The sequence below is a fragment of the Acomys russatus genome, chromosome 20, assembly GCF_903995435.1.
Source record: "Acomys russatus chromosome 20, mAcoRus1.1, whole genome shotgun sequence".
Lineage (NCBI taxonomy): Eukaryota > Metazoa > Chordata > Mammalia > Rodentia > Muridae > Acomys > Acomys russatus.
In genome coordinates this window covers 44,739,159-44,757,991 of record NC_067156.1, presented here as the reverse complement: position 1 = coordinate 44,757,991, position 18,833 = coordinate 44,739,159, and the positions used below count along the sequence as shown (strand labels likewise).

General features: G+C 43.0%; 1 protein-coding gene across 2 annotated transcripts in view; it reads right to left on the bottom strand.

Annotated features, from left to right (window-relative positions):
* Positions 1-15,991, bottom strand: part of Slc12a2 (solute carrier family 12 member 2) — a 68,160-nt gene extending 52,169 nt beyond the window's left edge. For both annotated transcript variants that reach the window (XM_051163270.1, XM_051163271.1), the window contains exon 1: positions 15,139-15,991. In XM_051163270.1, coding sequence (XP_051019227.1) covers positions 15,139-15,843 — 705 coding nt within the window. In that variant the 5' untranslated portion in view covers positions 15,844-15,991. The remainder of the gene's footprint in view (positions 1-15,138) is intronic.
* Positions 15,992-18,833: the final 2,842 nt, after the last annotated feature.

Genomic DNA, 18,833 nt, shown 5'->3' with positions numbered 1-18,833 from the left:
GTCTAGCTCAAGTATTTCAATATAATAGTAAAGATAGGTTTCTCAATACTTTACCTTAGAAAAATCTAAGCAATAAAGTAAAAGGAAACTTAAAATTTAAGAGTTACTGTGGCATAAATCCAATTTTAAACCCAGGTCTAGTAATAGAAACCATATTCCCAGCATTCAGAAAGCAAAGTAGATGACTGTTTGAGTTCAATGGACAACAGCCTGGACAACATGGCACTATCCAGTCTGAATTAATCATAGAAATAACAATAATGAATCCTTTTATTTTGTATTTTTATAGTATCTGGAGTATGCAGTGGCTGCTAGGCTTATGGTGGGATTAGCCTGTAATGCCAACACTCCAAGGACTGCCTGTCCCAGTTCAAGGGAATTTCACTCCCTCATCATCTTTTGGGGGAGGGGAGAGCGTAATCGAGTGAAAGCCAGACCTTGGCTTTTCCCGCCCCCCCTTTGAAGACAGGGTTTCTTTGTATAGCCCTGGCTGTCCTGGACTTTGTAGACCGGACTGGCCTTGAACTTAAGAGATCCACCTGCCTCTTCCTCCCATTTGCTGGGATTAAAGGTGTATGCTGCCATGCTTGGATCAGAGCTCTTTAGCACAAATTTCTATCATCTGGATACCACACCCTTTCCCACATCTCAAATATTAACATTAACAATTCAGAATTTCTTTGGGGGGGTGTTTTTTTGTTTTTTTCAAGACAGGGTTTCTGTGTGGCTCTGGATGTCCTTGATCTGGACCAGGCTGGCCTTGAACTCAGGCTGCCTGCCTCTGCCTCACCACATGCTATGACTAACAGCGTGTGCCACCGTCTCATCTCCAGGTTTAAAATTCTTCCATATAACCAATACAGAAGATCCCTAAGATTCCTTCAGAACTGATCGTACGTGCTCTTAGTCATAAGTTTATTGACTTTTCACAAATCACACAGTGCAGTCTCAGTATTGGCCTTTCTGCCGTAGGTGAAGTTTCATATCTAGTTCTGCAGCTCTTAGGTTTTTATTCTCTACTCCCATCTCGGTGATTCTGTCTGCTCAGTCCTTATTGAACACATAGCCTGACACCTCCAAACTAGTATTACAAAGGCTAAACGAGAACCTAAGGGGTAGAAGGAAATGGCTTGGAAAACAGGTGCTGAGCCTAAAGTTAGCACCTTCACACCATCACTGTGGTTCTTAATTCATATTCAATACCAGAGAACAAAACACAGCTATTATTTTGAGCATTTTATATGTACAGAATCCAATATTTAAAAGTGATTTTAGTGTTAACATCATTAAGAAAATTCCAAATATAATGATTAAAAGAAATGAGTTATAGAAGGTTACATGTAGCCAAGCAGTCGTGGTGTGCACTTGGGAGGCAGAGGCAGGTGGATTTCTGTGAGTTGAAGGCCATCGAGGTCTACAAAGGGAGTTCTAGGACAGCCAGGGCTGCATAGTTTTGGTTTGTCTCAAAAAATTGAAACCACCACCAACAATTAAAAGAAGGAGGAGGAGGAGGAGATATGTAATCACAGAGGCAAATCTACACATCCATCCAATCTTCCCCTGCCTCTAGCCTATTACTATTCTCCTTACATAGAATGTGGTGTAAATACGGTAATAGTAGTCATTCACCTTAACAGAAATGTGTAGAAATGGCTTTTTCTTTAACATGACCAGATTCCAGTGTAGCATAATCTCAATCCCAGTTGGGCTTTACTTCTGCTGTTAAATGCTTCCCAGACAACAGAGGGTCAATACTGATTCCAAACAGAAAACAAAAACAAAAACAAAAGCAAAAACCTCTTATTCCAGATTTCACCAACCCCTTAGCTGTTCAATTATTCAAATAAGGCCACAAGAAGAAACAAGCCTGCTTGTCAGTTTGACTTTTAAGTAAAAGGTTCTTAGTTCTCACTCTTGAAGATAAAGTCTATAGCAGACACAGAAAAGGGATCTCTTTCCATTTCTGTTACCAGAAAACTGAATATGTATGTCCCTAATCAGCTATTTTTCCCAATGCTAAAGAGCAATGTGGGTGTCTTTTGACAATGCAAAAGTATGCAGGCATCCTAAAATTTCTGCTGTGGGTGCTTATCAGAATTTCACATCAAAGCTGAAGATCTAACAAATATGCTAGTCTTGACCACAGTCTGAACACTATGAACGAATGACTGTTCAAGAAACACGTATTTTCCAGCTTGTATGAAATATTACTTAAGGAAACTGATGATGTTGAACACAGACAACAAAAACTCTCCTTCTGAATCATCCTCTAGCAACTCTCCTTTAAAAAGTCTTAGTTATTACTCCCCAAAATACAACTAAAGCCAGCTGCAGTGACGCGCACACCTGTACTCTCAGTGTCCGTGGGGCTGAGATGGGAGGGCCTGTGCGTTTGAAGGATGGACTGCACAGTGTACTCCACGCTAGGCTAAAGAGACCCAACACCAACCAACCAAACATCAAGGGTTAACCAAGTAAGTGTGCTATTTGTGGGTTAACAGACTGAAGTGTAATGAAGGCGAGGTTGGAACTGAATTAATTTCCGGAAATAAAAGGAAGCCAGCATTTATTTCGGTGATGTTGGGATTTCAACTGAAGGCTACTACTGAGCTGCATCCTCAGCTTTGGGTTGTTTGTTTAGTGTATGGGCTTCCAAGGAATAAAAAAATTCTGCCTACTCCTCTATCTACCTGAAAAAAATTTATATAAAAACCTCTCAAGTAAATATTAAGTTATGTAAGTTAGGTCAATACAAAGGTACAAAAGTGACAGTCTTCAATATTTACTATCTTTTCCACAATAGAGGAATAAAAACTGTTTAAATGGCATATTAATGAGGTAGATAAAATTAATTTAGTATTATTCTAGGAAATAAAGCTTTCAAAAAGTAGCACTGTGATTGAGTTTGGGGTTATAATGAAAATAATTCGGAAGAGGGAGAAACAGGAAAGAATAAAAGATATACCTTGGTTGCAGCTAACGATAAGGATATTTCATAAAAAGAAACTGACTTACTAGTGAATCATAATCAACTAAATAGGAATATGTAAGTATGCCTATACTTCTAGCATATGGGTTACAAGAGAGTTATTAATCTATGGTCAAATTGAGCTGCAAAGCAAGCTTCTGTTTAAAGGAAAATTGGAAAAAAGGCACAAGTGGAGTGTGTAGAATGAAGGGACCAGGAGACAACGGAGTCTATCAGGAAGCTTAAAAATTCATGAATGGAATGTAGGAGAGGGGCCAGGGATAAACAGTCGGTGGGTGAATGGATGGAACAAACCAAGAGAAACATACAGAGAAAACAAGCAATGAGTGAAGAATGCCAGCTCCTATGGTTATTATTTCTTTGCAGAAAGTAGAAAAAGGAAGAATTTTGTTATTGTTGTTTTTGTTTTCCTTTTACATTCAAAGCTCCCCTTCAACCATGGCCAAAAATCAGAAGACAAACTGGGGTATGTATATGGGTGCTGGTCTTTGCCTTCTGGCTTGTGTGACACAGGGTTTCTTTGTTTACTGTGTCACAGGACAGGCTAGCTTGCTCACAAGCCTCCAGGGAGTCTGTCTTCTGCCTCCCATCTAAGTAAGGAAGAGGATATCAGACACATGGCACCATGCCTGGTTCGTATGGGGACTCAGGTCCTCAAGTCCAAATGGTGACCTACCCACTGAGCCATCTTCTAAGCCCCAAAATTGATTTTTAAAAAATGCTTTAACTATATTTTAGACTTATTCCAGGATGCATACATCTTAAAAACAAAAACTCTACTTCCAATACTAACTTGTTTTTTGTTTTACCAATTTATCATTTTTCAATCTTAGCGGTTCTGAAAAAAAATATTCCTGATTAGGCACCAACTTGTCCTAATAATCTTTTCAGCATACAATGGAAAATGCTCCCAACCTACGGTACAAGATTTACCACACAGTAGTCACAGAACATACAGCAAAGAGTTCCTACATATTGAGCTAATTCTTCCAAATACTAAACTATCATTCGGTATTTTAGAGAGCCTACAATGAAACAAGATTCTTCTTTTAAAACTAATGAATAAAACTGTACCTAAGTACAAATATTTGCCCAAGGGTTCCCCCCCGCAACTACAATTAAAAACCTTAACACAGCTTTATCTATAACATACAATATTATAGGGAGAACTATCTTATATGCATGTCGTTATTAATGCATGCACACAAATCTACATGCCACTGAACTACTTTTGTGCTTGTTTTGGAGTCAAAGTGTCATACAGGCTAGGTGGGCCTTGAACTTCTGGAGTGCAGGAATTATAGGCCTAACCCACCGTGCCCAGCTACTTCTTAAATGCTTGAAACTCTTCTGTGGCCCTCCCAGTTATGAAGTCCAGAAAGGTTTCTCTGCAAGTGCACAACAGAATAAGTCAATCTTTATGTCAACTCTGGACAAAGATACTAAAACCAAGGAATGGGGATTGTGTAGCCACCAGGAATGATCTTGGTTTCCTGAGAGAGGGTCTGGCAATGTGGTCCAAGCTGGCCTCAAATCCAACTATCCTTTTATCCTCTCACATGCTGGAGTATAGAAATGTGCCACCATATTCATACCTAAGAAAACTATTTTTGTCACATGCCCCCACCCAACTCCAAGGAAAGCATTAAGACTGAGGAGTGCAGCCCATTAGTTCAGTGGAAAGACTATTAAAAATATTTCAGGCAATGTTTATTAACATATATTCATTTTTAGTACAAACTCATTCTGCTTTTTGTAAAAGGTTTTTTTTACTAAGTGATTTTAGGCACAATAGGCAAAGACAATAAACTATATACCTTTTTAACTTAGAAGGAAGGTGTTTGGGTTATCTTACATTTTAAAGAACAGTGGGGCAGAACTGTATTTAAGTGTCTCTTTAGGGCTTGGGAAACTACCATAACACTGTCTCTAGAGTAACTTAATGCCATCCAAATATCAATCTTTTAAGTAGGGAAATGCGCCAGCCCCTTAATGGTACCAATGTGCAACAAGACACTGAAGTAATGCTGATATTCTTCTACCCTTTGCAGATTTGGCACTTGCAAAAGCAGCTTCTGGGCATGCATGAGAAGCATGCCCTTTCACTCACTCATTGGGTGCATCAATATTAACAGATTGTCAGTCAGCATGCTAGCTGCTTCTCAGTGCTCCTAAAGTAGGGTGTGTGTGCGTGTGTGTGTTTTCCAATAGAGACTAGAGAAAAAAGCAAGTCTTTACCATCCTGGGGGACATCTTCCATAGTCAGTGCAGCTTCCAGTAAATGTTTAACCCTTCCTAAGGCTGCACACCTTTCAATTTGCTTTTTACATTATAGGCCCTCTCAGAGAACTGGTTTCTAATCTACGTGGAGATAAAATCCTTATCCACCAATACCATATCCTGGAAGGCTTTAGGTTCTCTAGATAATATGACAGACATATAAAAAGTGGAGAGGGTGCCTGGCTTTTGCCTACTGGGCTGGCACACCATGATTATAAAAGCATAATTTAAATGTCAGTGCCACATTTCATTTGTGAGTTATAAGTCAAAAATCTATAGCTAGGTACTTCAATTTTTTAACTCAATATTTTAGTGAGATAGTTGTCCTTAGGTGACCCGGCTACTCTTCAGGGAGAGAAAATTTGCCCAGCTGATCCTATGTGGGTAAGGGTAGCAGCTTCTCTGAACTACACATGTGCTGGTGCTGGTGCTGGTCCATTCTGCTCTTGCTGTGTCTGCTTGGCAGCTCTGACCCATCCTGGTAAGGGAAGATCAAAAGCAGACCCCTCAGGACTCCTAACTCCTCTCACAAATGACCACAGCTGAGATACACATGCATCAAATCTTGGTCAGTTTTGTACACAAAATACAAGCCTGCTTTTAGGCAAAGAGATTATTTAAGAGGAACAAGTTTTCCTTTTGGTGGTGGCACATGCCTTTAATCCAAGCACTCTGGAGGCAGAAGCAGGCAGATCTGAGTTCGAGGCCAACATGGTCTACAGAGTGAGTCCAGGACAGCCAGGGATACAAGAGAAACCCTGTCTTGAAACAAGACAAAAAAGGAAATGTATGTAATCCCAGCACTCTGGGAGGCAGAGGCAGGCAGATCTCTGTGACTTCAAGGCCAGCCTGTGCTGGGATTAAAGGCATACACCACCAAGCCTAGACAAAATGTGATGCCTTTATACAACATGAAAATTCTCATGCTGGGCGATGGCAGTGTACATGCCTTTAATCCCAGCAGTTTAGAAACAGAAGCAGACAGACCTCTAAGTTCGAGGCCAGCCTAGTGGTCTACACAGCAAGTTCCAGGATAGCCAGGGCAACACAGAGAAACCCTGTCTCAAAAAACCAAAGGAAAAGAAGAAGAACCCAACCCCCCCCCCAAACAAACAAACCAACAAACCCAAACAGTTACTTTGGGGGCTGGAGAGATGGCTCAGTAGTTAAGAGCACTGCCTGCTATTCAAAATCCCTGTGTTCAAATCCCAGCACCTTCATGGCAGTTCACAACTGTCTATAATTCCAGTTCCAGGGGATCTGACACCTTCACACAGACATACAAGGAGGCAGAACACCAATGGTGTAAAAAAAAAAAAATCCTTATATCGGCTAACAAAGAATTTCTTAAGAGAAAGACTGGCATTATTTCAAGCTGTGTGTCTCAGGGTGTCATCATGAAAGCTTGGGCTGGCCTTGAACTCACAGCCACTGAGTACTGATTATTATTGCTTTAAATAAATCCAAAATAATACATTAAAACTGTGAAGGTTTTTTTAAAAAAGCTATTCATATCCTAAAAGTAATTTTTGGGTTAAAGTAGTGATAAAAATCCTAAAATATCAAAGTTTCTTAACCATTTAACAGCATAAGCCACAATGTTATATTTAAAACAGCTTACTTAGCAATTAAAATATATATGCAAATTTCAATGCCAAAGTGAGGGGTTTATTCTATTATTTGTTCTAATTTTTTTTAGCAAGTACTAGCTAATTATATCATCTCCAGGGTACCAATACTTCCTCTCCGTGCTGTCGGTGATTGGTGTACTCAGTGTAATGCTCCCCAAACAGAATAAGCTTTCAAAACAAAGTATTGTTTTACACAAATCCAATTTGCCTTGGTTAACAATGCTCTATTAATATCCAGTGGCATTAATGCAAAGCTCAAAACTCAAGTGCCACAGATAAAAGTGGACAGTGTGACCATGTGACTTCACAATGAACCAAGTCAGAACTGCTGACCCAAGTCAAAGAACTCAGCACTAGGACGAGCTCTGCCTGCTCTTTACCAAAACTTCAAGACTGAATTATAAAAGAATGTTTCACAAATAATAACACAGGCATTACTTCGAATCCCACACAACTTGCTAATGTCAACAAACTAAGAGCTTGAAATATCTTAGCTAGAATTCCCAGGAAGCGTATACTTTCTGTTAACAAGAAGCAATGGTCCGGTGTAACTTTTATCTCAATTGTTTAAGAGGAAGAAGGCCCAAAAGTTAGGAAGGACCCAGAGAAATCCCTGACAACCAGCATCAGACTAAGTCAACGCTGGAAAGGCAGCATGCCTGGGGAATCTATGAGCGGCTGACAGCTCTGGGTACTTCAGGAGAGTCTCACAGGAACAGATGCTGTCTTCTGTCTTCTTTCCCATTTTCAGTTTATCAGAACCAGAGATGACATCTCCTTTTCCTGAAGATGTAGTAAGTGGATTGGTCAGGAATTTAAATGGCCAGTCAAGAACTGCCAACTGACCGCCCAACTATTTGCTCATGGAAAGAACCCAGGGAAAGTGGAGGATTGGGGGGGAGTGCACAGACCATTGGGTAATCGATCTATGCACCTGCACTAGTGAGAGCATGAGTTTGCTGCCTTTTTTTGTTTATTTATTTATTTTTTGGTTTTTCGAGACAGGGTCTCTCTGTGTAACCTTGGCTGTCTTGGACTTGCTTTGTAGACCAGGCTGGCCTCAAACTCACAGCGATCCGCCTGCCTGTGTCCCAAGTGCCGGGATTAAAGGTGTGCACCACCACACCCAGCTAGTTTGCTGCTTTTTTATGGAATCTTCTCAAACTGTCTGTGGATTACACAGTTAACAGAGAAGCCACACAGCCTGGAATGGGCGAAGGAACTGGAAAGTCATTTGCTTCTGTAAAAGAGGAGAGTAAGAGGAGAGTAACAGTAAGGGCAAACCCCATAGCTGAGCCGGCCCCCAAAGCAAGAGTGCTGGGAGAGACTTCTGGGAGGCAAAGTACAACACAGATATCAGCTATTGCATGTCCGAGCCTAGCACAGTGGCACACATCTGTAATCCTAGCCTGAAATGCACAGTGTATTCCAGGTCAAGGTAACATACATAATGAGATACTGTCTCAACAAAAAAAAAAAAAAAAGGAAAAGGAATTGCAGAATATTAAAAATAAAATTTCAGGGTCACCACAATGTATTATCTATACATTAATTTCTTCCCTCCTCCAATTAATAGATATATAAACAAATGAGAAAATGTTACCATTCAAATGTTTATGGTAGGAACCAAATGTTCTCTTTAGAACACAAACATTTAAGACAACTAGTAAAGAAACCAAAGTTAAGCCTGCTTACCAATAGGTATTTGACAGAGAGATGAAAGCTGCATTTTAAACTTCAGAAATTCGAGATTTGGGTACATTTTTAAAGAAAAGCACAATATTTGAAATGATAAAGTCACTGGATGGACTCTAGGTCAGAGTAAAATTGACAGAAGAGAGAAGTAGATAAAATAGTTTACAGATACAAGAAACTAAAAACAAAAAACAAAAACTAGAAAAGATATAGACAAAGATACGTATAGCTACAAACTTGAAAACAAAAGGTAATGAGTAAACCTTCAGTCCATTCTCTACTGTGGGCCAACTTCCTTCCATCAACAATGGAGGCCAGAGACATTGGAACAGCATACTCAAAGGGCTAAAAAAGAACCTGTCCACCAAGACAAGTGTGAAATAAAGGTATCTTAAATAAAAACAGTGTACGTTGACATCTTGCTTCTATTACAAGAAGGTCTCAAGGAAAGAAAGCAACATTACATAGAAGAATGAATTTCTAAAAGTTGAAAAACAATAGAGTTATTCTGGTCTCAGTTTTTAATAAACCTGTAAGACTGTTAAAAACAAAGATTACAGCACTGTATTATTGGGTTTACCATTTATATGACAATGGCAAAGATACTAAAGAGAAGTATTCTGTCTCAAGAGTCCTGTATAAATAATATACCTGAATAAAGTCAATATACCTAGTAGAGCAAACATCTCTGGCCCCATGCATACTACCCATCTCAGAAACTTAGTAATTGAAGACCTTGTTTCAAACCTACCCATTCTACAGAGGGAGAATGTCTTAGGAACAGCTACAATATACAACTGTTTAAGTTTTCATTAGTTAGTAGCGGCAAGAGTCTAGGGCTTGCCCCACTGGAAAACTGATTTACAAAATTATATGCCACTGAATCCCCCTAACCAGTACTGCTCTTCCTAGGTCTTGCCTACTTCCATAGATAGGAATTCCACTCTTAAAAACCCTAACATCTCTTTTTCCATACACTCTTCATCCAAACAACCAGCAAAATCCCCAATCTTCCCTCTCACAACACCTTGTACCTGAACTTCTGTCCTACCAAGCACCTCAGCATCAGTCTGCCCTCTCTGGTCTCTAAGCCAAACCAGTCACAGTCCCATCTCAGTCTTGGGTGCCTATGTCTGAGTCTAAAGTATTCATCCTGGTATTTGCATGGGGCGGTCCCCTTCCTCTTTAATAGTACTTTATTAAGGCCTTCCCCAACTACTCTAAAATGGCAACAAATCACCATTTTCTCATCCTGCTTTAGTTTCTTCAGAGTAGTACATCTGACTTATTTGTCTACTTTCTCCTATAACTAGGAAGTCCTGGGACTTTTTTATCTTTATTTTTTCTCTCCCTGCTACATCTGCCACACTTAGAACGATGTTGCTGTTACTGTTCAGTAAGGATTTGGGAGGGACTGAATTTACACCCATTTCATGAAGCAAGGAACTAGATTAGATTGATTGGTATAGACTTCCCAAACACATGAAAAATGTGAAACGTCACTGCAAAGATAATAAACATATAAGAACCAAGAAACTCAGTTTTTATCTTTCAGGTTCTACTTTCACAGGACAGGCATGAACACAAATATACACAGACAAGGCATCAAGTGTGACTAGTAATGTACACATTTCTTCCTTCACCTCATTTAAATCCCAAAATTTATCTTTCTTTTTACCGAGGTAGTCAGTTGCTAATCTACTTGGAGAATTAACACAGAAACAGAAAACCAGACTACAGCAGCCAGTAACATGGATTTAGCAGGTTGTGGCCTCAGCAACGCTGATATGTGACTTTGTTACATGCAAATACTTAGCAGAGTCCCACCCTTACTTGTATCGGGAAGCTAATCCCAGATACCACCCAAGTTGTTCTCTTCTTGTTCTTCCAGGGTGACTGTCAAGGAACCAAGCTGTATCTTGAAATAATCACTAGCAGGGTGTAGAAGCAGCTCAGTGTTAGACGCAATACTGCAATTGTTCAGTGTTTTACTTAAAGCCCTTGTTAAGTGACAGGAGCTGCCAGCCCTGATACATCAGTGAACAGATCTGTACTAAGTACCTAATCTCTGTATGAAAATTAATGAGACAAAAGCTCGGATTCTAGTGAAGGATTAATTAACAATTGCATCATCTCAAGTATCTTTCTCCTTATTATTCTCAGGATGTCAACATGCTAAAGTGATAATGGCAAAGTTTCCCTTTCGACAGCTCAAGCATCTTACAACTGGTCTGAGCGAGGGCCAGAAATGTGTGATAAAGAGAAGACACTGGAAAAAAAATATTCTAGTGTCAGACAGAAAAACAAGTATGAAGTCTAGTTCTACAGTTTTTAATGAAAGTGGCTAGTAAACCATTTTCAGTTTCTATGAGATCATTTTATTATTAATAAAGTACGTAAAAGATTAATTTCTTAGGTATTAAATGAAAAGAAAAAGAAAAGTTCAATGACGCAATACTGCTGCCTCCTTCACTCCCTTCCCCTTTAGTAATGAGAAAGGCATCCAATGACTTGATAACATCATCAAAAGGATTCTAAGCCTTGATCTAAGAACAACTGCAAAGGTGATGTTATTTTTAAAAGAGAGGAAGTGGAAAGGTGGGGTAAAGAGATGACTTAGTAAAGTAAAAAAAGCTGTATGTGCGCTAGCCCATGCTTGTAATCCCAGAGCAGGGGCTCAGTGGCCAGCTAGCCTACAGTCTAATCTGTGAGCCTAACCCTAGGTCAGACATAGCAAAAGAACAATACCTGAGGCTGACACACACCTGCAAACTTGAAAATGTCTCAGCACAGTGCTTCTTACTGAAGTCATACAATGTAGTGACACGATGATGGTGTTAATGACGCTTTAAGTGTCCAGCAGCAGCAGACTGTTTACCACCTCACATTTGGTAATTATGTTCCCAAGCACATGTGTTAAACTTGTCCATTGATACTTATTTTTTTGGTACTCTCTACTTCCTATTTCTTCCTATAGGAGAAATGGCTATTTTGATATCTGGAGCGATGGGAGGGGTGTAAGGGGGGGACACAGAACAGCAATTTCTTTAAAAAAAAAAAAAAATCAACTCCTAGCATCAACTGTTAAAAGAGTCTCTACCTTTTTCAGAGTGTCACTATATAACTCAAGTCTGGCCTGGAACCATCTAAAGAGCTGTGGCTAGCCTTGTACCAAAAAGGTGTTCCAGCCTCACTCAGCCTCCTAGTGCTGCAGGCATGTACCATCATGCCCTGCATAGGGTCTGCCTTCTTTAAAACTCTTTTCTGTCTGTCCTTCTACGATACTGCTGTCCAGGCTATTAGAAGTCCCCAACAATTTTTATGCCTGCTCCCCAGGCATAATCCTGGACCATACTTTCTATTCCTTCACCAATGCACTCTTTCACTCATAACTAAGGTACTTTATTCATTCACATTCTCTGTCTCTCTGTCTGTGTCTCTGTCTCTCTCTCTGTCTTTCTCTCTCCATGACTCTAAAGTGTCATACAAAGAATACAACTAGAATTCTCTTCAGCACTCCAAATCCATTCCACTTTCAATCTTTTTTCCAAGTCAGGCAGCAGCACTCCACTATTTAGTTACTCGATTGCAAAACCTGGGAGTCAGCCTCTCCCATCTAATCTGTTTTGCACAAATCCTTATAATCTCTAAGTCAGACCAACAGTTTAAGATTGCATTTCCAGCCACACCTCAGATCCCATTCTGTGGCCAGCAAAGATGTTCAAATAAAACAGATCATGTTCTGCCACATAGAATCACTCAACAGCTTCCCGCTACATTTACAGTAAAACTGGCCATGGAGCATAACAATTCTCTCCTCTCCGCCTTTATAAATACAGTCTTTGTTCCAGAATGTCATTCCACCCATCAACTTATCTGGTAGGCCTCAGCCTCAATGCCACATTTATTTCTTCCCAAAGCCCAGGTAAAATTAGGTCCATTATATCCTGATCGGTGGTATTTCCTTTGACTACACTGAAAAAAATACCTATTGCTACTTTAAAAGTAAAAAATGTTTGTTCTATGTCTGTGCAGGCACGCATAGTATTGACTTGCTGCACCATGTGTCATCCATCCATCATCTCACAGTCCCAGAGCACTGGACAACAAAGTCACTCCTTCGCCAGTCAACAGTTCCTAACTGAAAAGCCACCAGCCTTCTTCCTAGAATGGCTGCATAACACAGCAAGGATATTTATTCCTCTGCAGCTGGTTATTAGGGAAAACACTTTAAAAACTAACAAAAAGACAATTGTAGTCCTTTTTCCTAGCGAGTCTGTAGAGCATTACCCTTTACTTCCTCTGATTCTCCATAGTTCTCAGCACCTGTTACACTTAAAGCACTCCACCACCAGAGAACAGTACATGACAATTAAAGAAATTCTAGCCAGGCGGTGGTGGCGCACACCTTTAATCCCAGCACTCGGGAGGCAGAGGCAGGTGGAGCTCTGAGTTCGAAGCCAGCCTGGTGTACAAGAGTTAGTTCCTGGATAGCCAGGCCTACACAGGAAAACCCTGTCTCGAAAAACCAAAAAGAAAGGAAGGAAGAAAGAAAATCTATCATATTCACTAAGGGCTAAAAGCATTACAAAAGTTTTTGTCAATCTATATGCATAAGGTACAACTTCTAGAGCTCCAATCAGAAGGTGGTCATGTGTCATCCTTTTGACCACCCCACTACTCCTGCAACGCTGAGTAGCTTTTATTTATTTATTTATTTATTTATTTATTTATTTATTTATAACCAACTTCATTTCTACTTGAGTCTATGAAGATTTAGGGTAAAAAAAAAAAGAATGGGTATCAGAAAGTGTTTAGCTTCTGATATGACAAAATACAACAATGGAACAGAAGTAGCATTATCTAAGGCTAAATGATGTCAACCTCTTAAGCAATCGATAAGCTTGTAAGGGTTGGGACCAATGCACTTACTTCAAACTGTGATAGTTACTTTATCAAACAGAGGGACAAGTCTTTTAAGATAAGAACGTATGAGATTGAACCATCACACTCCAAACAAATCACATAAACTTCTTTACACTGATCATTTCCACCAGTGTGGTACCAATTCTGAAGTCGCAAAATTCCATTATAGACTTGCTGAGGCAGATGGCAAGTAATTCAACTCATAAAAAGTTAAATATTAATCAGGTCTCAAAAGCATCAATGTTATCTTCAAATAATTATCTGAACCCGTGGAGGAAATAAAAGACTTCTGAGGCCATTAAAAAAAAAAACAATTAGTAAAGTCAATAAGAGTGTATAAGAATGGTTTTCTGTTTACAAAGTAAATGGGGTTTTGCAAAGACCCCAGACTATTTCTATGGACATCCTTGAGTAGAAAAAAAAATTTTCCTGTGTTTTCTCTTCTCTCTAAAGACTCACCCCTCTCAGTTCTTTAAGAAGGAAAGAAATACAGCCCTTTTTAAAAAAGATTTATTTTATGTGTCTGAATGTTTTGCCTGCATTGGTGGATGTATACCATAGGCACTGCTTGGTGCCTGTCAAGGTCAGAGGGCATCAAATATCTCTGGAAGAGAAGCTGTAAAAGATGGTTGTGAGCCTCCTTGTGAGTGCTGTGAACAGAAACCTCCTGATTGCCCGGCAAGAGCAACAAGTACTCTTGACTTCTGAGACACCTTTCTACCACTCCCAACCCCAACAACACAGCCCTCCCTGCAAAGAGTTTACAAACAAACGACCAAAAAAAAAAAAAAAAAAAAAAAAAAAAAAAAAAAAAATCACACTATTATCTCGTACAACAACATTCCCCAAGATTTGAGATTTCCATACTCTTCAGCATAGTGGCACGCCTTTAATGCCAGTGCTAAGAGGCAGAAACAGGTGGATCTCTGCGAGTTCCCAGCCTGGTCTACGTACCAAGCTCTAGGACAACTGGGGCTACATAGAGATCTTGTCTTGACAGAGTGTGAGAGAGTGAGAGTTAAAGAGAGAAGAAGGGGAGGAGGAAGAAAGAAAAGAGATTTCTATAGTCCTCTCCATATCCAAGATTGCAAAAATTGAGCTTTAATAATTAATAGACTACAAACACATGCTATTACGGTTTTCCTTAAAACACCAACCTTTCCACTCAGGGTCCCTAATGGATACTTATAAACCATACACTACAATCTAAAAGGACCCAGATGGTAGTAGGTTCTCTCCATTCTGTCCCAAGAGAGCCTCTTCTAATCCTCCTGCACACTGCTTTCTCTGGGGCCTAAACACATGTGTAACTCAAGAGGTAGCACATCGTCAAGACTGGGTGAAAGAGACAGGGTACACAAGATATATAACTGGACGGGGAAAGGCCGCTAAGAGCTGCCTTTGCTGGATCGCGTAACCAGCCTAACCCGCTGCAAACTTTTGAAGGATTAAGTTACATTCCGCTGCAATTCCACACTTGACAGCTGAATCCCGAGATGCCAGCGAGTCGTTCCTCTGGGTCCTGCGTTGCCACCTCACCAGGGAGAGTCAGTGGCTGCATCCTGAGGCCAGCACGCACCAGGGCATAGGGAGGGAGGAAGATCTGGGCGAGCTCACCTTTTCCAGCTCGTCGTGGAGCTCTGCCAGGCTGGGCCGGAGCAGCTTCTCGCCCAACTGCGCGGCCGTGTGCCGGTAGTGGTCGATCCTGGGCACCGCGTCCATGGTGTTGTGGCCGAAGGTGCGCAGGTAGTAGGTGTTGGTATGGGTGTCATAGTAGTACTGCTGGTGGTGTCCACTGCCGCCGCCCGAGTGCAGGCTGCTGCCCTCGCTCAGCACCGTGTCCCCGCCGTTCTGGAAGCTCACGTTGGGCCCGTCACTACCAACCCCCGCCGCATCCGACAGGCTGTCGTCCGCCGACGAGGAGGCAGCGGGGTCCACGAAGTTCACGCGGAAGCGGCCCTTGGCTTCCTCGCTGCCCTTGGTCACGCCGCTCTCGCTGCCGGTTTTCCCGGCCGCTGGGGTCTCCTTAGCCGCAGCAGCAGCCGCGGCCGCCGCCGCGGCCCGCCCGGCGTTCTCGGAAACCAGGTCCACCTGGAAGCGGCTCTGGCTGGGGGTGGGCCCCAGAGGTCTGCCCAGCCCATCGCCCGCCGCCGCGGCTCCCTCTCCGCGCACCCCGCCGGCCTGGCTCCCGGCCGTAGCATCCTCTCGACCGGAGGGCACGGCTGTGCCGGGCAGGTCCACCCCGGCGGCAGCCGGCGGCGCGTCCCCATCCCGGGCGGGCCGCGGAGCACCAGACGAGGGCGCCGCGGGCCGGGGCTCCATCGCCGCCCGACGCACGGGGACCTGCGGAGCGGGCGGGTGAACGCTGCGCACAGCGCGGCTCGGGGGTTCCCTGGCTGGCGGTGCGGCTGAGGAGCCGGGTGAGAGTGTCGCGGCGCCGCCACTCAGCCCGCGCGGCACGCTCACCGCCAGCCGCCAGCCGAGTGCCCGCGAGTGCGGCCGGCCCCGCGGTTTAAAGGCGCGGCGGCGGGGCCGCGGCGCTCGGTGCAGCACGCGGGAGGCGGGGCCGCTCAGCCCGCCCCTCTGCCCGCCCCAAGCCCTGCGCGGGCCAGCCTCGCGCGCCGACCCTGGAGAGCGCCGGCCTCCGCACGGTGCGCAGCGAGCAGGCGCGGCCGCACGCGCCTCCGGGCGCCCGACCAGCGCGCCGCTGCCGCCCCTTCCGCCGCCGCGGCTACCCGCTCCGCGGTCCTCCCCGGTCCGCCCGGCTTTGGCACCGGCTCTGCGGACTCCCTTCGCTTTTTTTCTTTTTCTTTTTCTTTTTTTTTAAGTTCTAAACTCGCAGTACTTGGGGCGAGCCGGCGAGATCTCGCGAGATGCTGCAGGGCCTGTGGGCGGTTTTCCTGAGGGCGCGTGGTACCCAGGACCGCGGCGCTCCGGCTGCGGGTGATGCTTGCGGCTTTCCTGTTGGGCCCGCGCGCGCGCTTCCGGAGGCGCTGGCCATGCGCGCTCCCGGCGGGGCCTGCGCGCACCCCTACCGGGCGCCCAGCTGGAGAGCCCCGCGCTAGCGCTTTAGATTTGCATAACCAAAGAGTAATTCCAAACCGAGGTGCGGTGGGTGTGCCCGGACTTGGGTGACACCTCTAGGTTTTAAAAAATAGTGTTTGAAGGTGACAAGAGAACCTCCTCTTGATGTTTAATGACATTTTTTAAAAACTTCAATGTTAGGAAACGAGGCTCTCAGAATACAGTGACAGCAGCAGCCAAGGCTGCAATTACTAGTTTTCCATTTGGCTGCGGTGGAGAAGAATTCCTTGGTTTTAACACAAAAAGCCACTCCTGCTGCAGGCTTGTTTTCACTGAAAACAGAGGAGCACCTGTTTTCCAACTTAATATCATATTCGCTAAGGGCTAAAAGCATGTTATCTGAATTTTTAAGATGGAAATCCGAAAGAACAGATATTGGGTCACACACAGGACTTCTAACAACCCCCCCCCACACACACACACACCACGAACTTTCCTAATATTAACGGAAAGAAAACACACACACACACATACACACACACGTTCTTTCAAGCAGTGCCATTTTCTAGTAGGGAACTGCTGTGTTAGTAACAGCTCTGTATTGTGCTCTTCAGCCTACAGCTAATTTGTGACTTAGAATTCAACATTAATTTACCAAACACCTGCTATGAGCTCCCCTGCGCCCTTAGGATATAGCTAAATCCATCACCTCCTGGGTGTCATGAGAATGGATAAGGTAGAGAGATAAGAGAAGCCTGTCTATCGAAAGCAAATGCTAAGGGAAGAGGGTAGGGTTGAGTGACACTGGAATGGTAAATCTTCCTCATGATAGCATCCTTGGGGTGACCTTTGAGTAAAAAAGTATATTATGCAAATATTTTGGAACAATCTATTCTAAGTAAAGAAAACAAAAGCACCATAGTGGGAGCAGGCCTGGCAAGGAATTGCATGTAGGGCAGGTTGACTGGAACTCCTTAATGAAACGGAAACAACAAAAGGCAATGAGGTCAGAGTTTGAGGATGTGTGGAGCCTCTAGCTATTGTAGATACTTTGGCTTTTACTCTGAGTGGAATGATAGTTAGGCTATCATGGTAAAATAATATAGGCTGGATGACTAAAGCCACATAAAATACCTTCTTCTCCTCCTCCTCTTCCTCCTCTTTTTCCTCCTCCTCCTCCTTCTCAGTTGTAGAGCTCTCTGAGTCCCAAATCAAGGTGCCAGCATGCTTAGGTGCCGGTAAGGACTCTACTTAGAGACAGCTGCCTTCCCAGTGTGACTTGACACAGTAGAGCAATCACTCTGCTGCTTCTTCACTTCCTCATAAAGACACACTTGTGCTGATCCCAGCTTTATCCCTATGAGCTCATTTCACCTTAAAGTAACCGTTGAAAACTTTCTTTCCAATCTAATCATATGGGGGTGGGATGGGGTGGGGTGGGAGTGGAGGTGGGGGAGTTCAGCCACAAATGTTTGGGCTGCACAATTCAGCCCGTAACAGCTGTTGAATCACTGAAGAGGTCCAGGTTCCTTCTGTATGTGAGAACATCTTCCGTACAGAATTATGCCCAACAGTCGGTGACGATGGTACACGCCTTAAATTCCAGCACTCAGGAGGCAGAGGCAGAACTACTCAGAGAAACCTTATCTCAAAGAACAAAACAAAAAACAAACAAACAAAAAAACCAAACAAACAAAAAAGAAATCTGTCCAACCTAATGATGTTTCAGGAAAGCTGTCATGTAGTTCATGGTGGAGCTGAGAAAACCCATATCCTTATTTTAGTGTACTTTTTTCTTCTGCTTGGACACACACACAACATTATATTAAGCCTGGAGTGTTCAGTTCACTAACATGTTGTGTAATTTTGTTGCCTAGAAGAAATAGGCTATACCATATAACCCATGTACGGTATAAACCATACACATGTAGGTTTGAGTACATACATTCCACAGTGATCAGTCAAAATTACCAAACAACACATTTATCTCTCTAGGTAACCAATGCAGAGGACTAATATAACTGTTCTGCAGACAAGTAAGTGGCAGAGACAAAGAAAGAGAGCAAGGTGTGTTAAGGCATACTAGAACAATCCCCGAATGGGCAGTGTGGCTTTGGCCATAGTGGTTAGTAGTAGAAAGTGGGGTAAGTGGATGGATGGGGCAGGCATAAGGGAGACAGTAGCATACACAGATTGATACAGAGTGAGTGGGGGAGTGAGAACCCAAGGGTTTTGACCTGAGCAATTGAAGGGATAGTGGCGTTTCTGAGATGAGAAGAGAGGGAAAG